Genomic DNA, 5,472 nt, shown 5'->3' with positions numbered 1-5,472 from the left:
CGTGACCACAGTGTCGCGTTGCTTTGAGAGACGCGCGAAGATAGCGACCTCTATCGAAAGATAATTTTTAAAAAAAGACCGTTGGAAATGGTTTTGTCCAAAATAAAAGCCATGTTGACTAAAGTGTGTGTGAACCGAAACAATACGTGAAAAGAAATTAATAAATTACGTTACACGCACAAAAACAAGCAAATGCTCATAATAGTTTTGCATAGTGGCCGTTATTTATTTATTTTTTATTTGTTTGTTCAACTATAGGTCCTGCCAGCTAGAAACTTTGAACACTTCACATTCTCGCTGCTTTATTTAATTAACAGCGTTAATCAGTGGGCAATTCTGTTATTTATTTATTTATGAAACTGAGTACGTCATAATCACGGGCTTTTACTTTGACAGTTTCGTGAACGCGCTTGTGTGGTTTTTTCTCGAACATGGAGGCGATTCTGTCAGATCTTGTGGCACCAGAAGATTTAAAGGTAAAACATATTATCCTTTTACTTTCATGACTGTAAATCCAAAATGACATCGATGTCGTATTGAGGTATGTAGTGAAATGACTGATATCGGGGTTGTCGGCGGAGACATTTCTACTGTAAGTTACGTTACTTAATCAAAACAACAAAACACTGATGATGACGTATTGTTGTAACTCATAGACTTATACAGAGTACAGTTGCTATTATACGCCTTTGCTTATTGGATAAAATACCACGTATTGTTGTTATCCTACTATCTTACCTATTTTTTACGGAATCAGACGTTTGTCTGCTTTGTTCCTGTTGTAAAAGTTAGTCTGTGGTTATCGTCAGAGGGAGCACGTGATCCTGACATCAGCCATCTACTGATTCAATCTGATTCTCATCAATCCGTGGACATTAATTGTTGTCTTTCAGAGGTTTGAGAAGAAGTACAACGATGAGCTTGTGAAAGGACCCGTTTCCAAAGACACGACCTTTGAATACGCCTGGTGTTTGATCAGAAGCAAGCACACAAATGACATCGTAAAAGGCATTCATTTATTAGAAGGTCAGTTCTTCAGCACGTCTCTTAGTTTTTGGTCAGTTACGTCCTTCTTGAGCTTCAGCTGTTATTTGGCCTGTTCTTGGTTTAGAAACTCTGAAAGTGATTCTGTTTTATTTCAACAGAACTGGTTCATAAAAGCAAGAAAGATGATCAGAGAGATTTCCTCTTCTATCTTGCTGTTGCAAACTACAGACTTAAGGTGCGTTTACCTTTTTACTTATTTTGATATTTGATGATTTTGTCACTGTTAATAATCATTATTTATTTCATGAAGCCATGTGTGGCATCTAGTTAAAAGAATGTTTCTCAACTTTGTTGCTGGAAGCCCTGGAACATTGGAGTTAAATAATTTTATTGTCACGTCACCATATAAACAAGTGTAAATGGTTCAATACATTACCTTTCTAACGTTTTAGTAATATATTTTAAATGTTTCTGAAAGAATTCTCTTATGTTGCATTTGTTTGATCAAAAATATAGTATAAACTGGTCTTAGAGATACTTAGATTGTTTTTAATTGGTTTCTATTAAATCTCTCTCTCTTTACCGCCTTACCATCATACTTTCAGGAGTACGAGAGAGCACTGAAGTACATTCGTACACTTCTGAAGAATGAACCGGAAAATAAACAGGCCCTGGAACTGGAGAAACTTATCAACAATGCGCTAAGAAAAGGTAAGGTACAACAGGACTTAAACCAGGGAAAAAAGACATTAAATGGTCTTTTTAATTAGGATTTTGTGACTACCCTTTAAAAGTTTGAGGTCAGTGTTATTTAGCAAGGACTCATTTATTTATTCAAAAGTGACAATTAACGTTTACGTTTACATTGTTAAAATACATTTCTATTTTTAAGTTATTAAGTTATTTTGTTTTGAACTTTATATTCATAAAATCTTTAAAAAAGTATTGTTGTTTTCAGAAAAATAGTAAGTAGCACAACTGTTTTCAGCATTGATAATAATCTGAAATGTTTCTGGCGCAACAAATCTGCATAGTAGAATGATTTCTGAAGATCATGTGGCACTGAAGACTAAAGTAATGTCTGCTGAATATTCAGCCTTGCCATCACACGAATGAATTCCACCTTTAAATTGACACAAAGAATAATTGCTCAAGATCTAATTAGAATGAGAAGGTTTGATAGGATGACTGCATTTACATGCATATCAGTATTCTGATATTAATCACAGTTTAGTGATTGGTATTCAGTCATGTAAATGCCTCAATCAAATTGCCGTTCTTCTACATTTTTGGATTCCGCAAATTCCAATTCCCACACTAGGAATAAATCAGAAATGTGTTGCATGTAACTTATTCAGAAAAACCACTGCAAGGAAATATATTTGCATGTGCCGCGAAACCTCCCAATTTGATGGCAACATGCATTACAACAGGTTTCATCAGATTCTTCATGATTGCAAATTTTGTGGAATGAGCGTTTCAGGATTCTTAAATTGCTTTGCCATTCTTCATTTGTAAGCTGTAACATCACCGCTTTCTCCTACCAGTCCTCGCTGCAAACTTGCATTCACTATCTCTTCGTTTGCTGAGTTACCAGCACGTGACAGCATGCGCCTTTTGGCGATTGCTTGATTATTACCATTTTATGACAGTGTTGTCAGGCGTTTCTAAAGGCGAGAAGTGGAGGAGTCTTTATTAAATTATAGACTTGGTTATATATTGTCAAACCTGCAACAACCACGTTTATAGAAATATTCCAATCTGTACGTGTATAAACATAAATAAAGGCCTTAAGCTGAATGTAATGTGCATGTAAACAAATCTCAATGTGATAACAGCATAAGCAATAGTGGATTCATCTCAACAAAGAAATCATTTTTTGTACTTGTTCTTTTTCAGATGGGTTAGTCGGCATGGCTATCGTCGGCGGTATTGGTTTAGGTGTGGCCGGATTGGCTGGTCTTATTGGTTTGGCCGTGGCCAAAGGTGCAAAGTCCTAATATGGAGATCCTGATGAGTGTACTGTGGTTCCGTTCCCCTCCAGACTTAATCATTTCTTATAATCACCTAAAACCATAAGGAGGCCTGTGCCTTTTTATTATATATTTTGCTGCCAAGATTTTCATAATGAGCTATCATATTTGACCACATTTCTTTTGCTTTATGATTCTCCAGCTCTTTCTGGTATGTAAAGAGATGTGGGGTTGAAATAAAGTAAAAAATGTTATGCCTTTGCTTTGAAACTTCAACTACAGAGGTTTGCCAAGGATTTGCAGTACAGAATAAGATGTATTGTATGTACTTTTTTGGGGTTTTCTCTTTTTTAATTAAATATATCAATGTACTTACACTATAGATGATCAATATGGAACACTTTTGATAAACTACATTAAAACCTCACATCTGTTAATAAATTAAATTGTGTGCTTACTGAACTTGTAAGGTGTTTTTACATGCGTTGTACATTTGATTTGGAAGTGTCATGCATGACCGTCCTTGTAATGCATTTTCTTACAAGTAATCTTTGTTAGCACCGTCTTTATTACACACTGGTTAACATGTACTGTCAAGTGTTTCATCTTCCCTTCCTTGAGTGTTTCCTGTGTGACTTATTGTAATAATATACTGAAACATCTGCAAAGAAAAAGCACAACGTGTTTTCTTTGTTTTCCACACATTGTTAAGATGAACAAGTAACTGGAGTCAAGTCAATAAATTCAACAAAACAAGGTATTTTAAGCCTGAAAAAGGTTAATGAAGGGATTTTTTTTTAGTTGGATATGCATCGTGCAAGTCTTAAAATTCTTTTATTCCCAGATATTTTGTCTTCAACATATCTGTGAATCAAAGTGAGAAAAACAGATTACTTTAATAATGAATGCAGACTGAATCTTTTGGTTAAATAGTTACTTAATGTCAATGTCCTCCGTGCATCATTAGCTTAAACTCTCTCAGATGTGGGAGTATCTCCAACATTGATTTAAGTCAACAACTATCAGGCCTTGAAAGTAACAAATTAATTGTAAAACATGTTTATTTAAGATAATAGCTGATAAAGGCATTCAATTAATGTTGGGTACATTTCGCACATTATTAAACTAAGGGACTTATGCATATCTTAAGACATCTCAGCTTTACAATGCTGGCTTTAACCTGTTAACTTTCACTCACGTTTTTGAAGATAGACATGAATGTGCATGATACAAACCTAAATTTTTATAATTCATGACTGAAAACATTTTGTAACATGATATTGATGTACCATTAACATGGTAATGCAATGTTTGATTTTAAAATTGGTTTTAAAGGATGAATTTTGAGATTTTATGTTTTCAAGTGATATATAACTTCTGATGATTTCTAAAATGTGATAGAGAAAAAGGCAAAGAGGAAGTCTTTTTTTTAAACAAAGGTCAAAGCTCCTTTTGTAATGTAGATTTCTCAGGGTGCACTCTTGTCATAAATTAATCTATTACTTTTCCTACATAATTTTTAACAAAACATATTGGTCAAATATATATTTTGGAGTCTTAGGCCTTTCCAACGATATATAGTTTGTCAAGATTAGATTAGATTTGATTGTAATATAGTTTAGTCAACGTAGGCGTCCCGTATACGGGACGGGGTGACAATTAACAGGTTGTCATAACTAACATCATTTTATAACGCAATATTGAGGTTACTTATTAACCGGTAAAGCAAATGATGAAATGAAGTCTGATGCACAGGCTAGTCTTTCTTCTATTTGCCTGTCTGTGACTTTGCTGGTGCTATGTTCTATTGGATGTTTCCAAACTTTGCTCATGAGACTTATTGTAATTAGCCATAAAACAAAAGGGAGAACAAAAACAAAGACTCAAGTCAAGCTCCGACTTGGACTCAGAAAAGAAAATGTGCAAAACTGTCACTGGGGCTGTATTCTTTTAAAAGTCTCTATTGTGTACACTTTAGATGCTAATATGTACTTTAAGGTACCCATATTTGCATTTAGGAGTTCATAAGGAACAAGGTTGTACCTTTCAGCTATTGAACCTTAGGATACTTCCTCACTACTTTTTTTCTTGAGCGTGCGTTTCATCCTATAAATAAATATAAAATAAGAAAAAATATAGAATAGAATAAATATTTTATTGATGCATTTATTTATTACAGAAAATCCAAGTAGCCCATCAACAGTACAAGTGTAGGGGCATTTTAGTATCAGTCAAACTATATAAATATTTAATAATAGTTTTTGATTTGGCTCACCTCTTGATGTTAAAGAGACCATAAAATAAAGCCTGGGTTCAATTCTCAGAATCATAATTTTCTTGCTTTCCTTGTTCACACATTAACAATTTGCTTAAAGCAATTACACAACACTCTGTATGTGTACAACAGTCAAGAAAATCTCCTCACAGTTTATTCTTCTTTACAAACATCTATTATATTTGTCCTGTCCACTACCACGTTATACTCATGACTCAATCCTGCTCCTGTAAATCC

General features: G+C 34.2%; 1 protein-coding gene across 1 annotated transcript; it reads left to right on the top strand.

Annotated features, from left to right (window-relative positions):
• The first annotated feature begins 220 nt into the window (after positions 1 to 220).
• Positions 221 to 3,720, top strand: LOC113105642 (mitochondrial fission 1 protein-like). The gene is made up of 5 exons (XM_026266841.1): positions 221 to 476; positions 894 to 1,026; positions 1,146 to 1,222; positions 1,593 to 1,698; positions 2,887 to 3,720. Exons 1-5 carry the CDS (start codon positions 432 to 434, stop codon positions 2,985 to 2,987), a joined length of 462 nt encoding a protein of 153 aa, XP_026122626.1. The 5' UTR covers positions 221 to 431; the 3' UTR covers positions 2,988 to 3,720.
• Positions 3,721 to 5,472: the final 1,752 nt, after the last annotated feature.

This window comes from Carassius auratus, chromosome 7 (genome assembly GCF_003368295.1).
Source record: "Carassius auratus strain Wakin chromosome 7, ASM336829v1, whole genome shotgun sequence".
Classification (NCBI taxonomy): domain Eukaryota; kingdom Metazoa; phylum Chordata; class Actinopteri; order Cypriniformes; family Cyprinidae; genus Carassius; species Carassius auratus.
The sequence above is the reverse complement of the archived record's forward strand: the minus strand, read 5'-3'. Positions and strand labels throughout refer to the sequence as shown.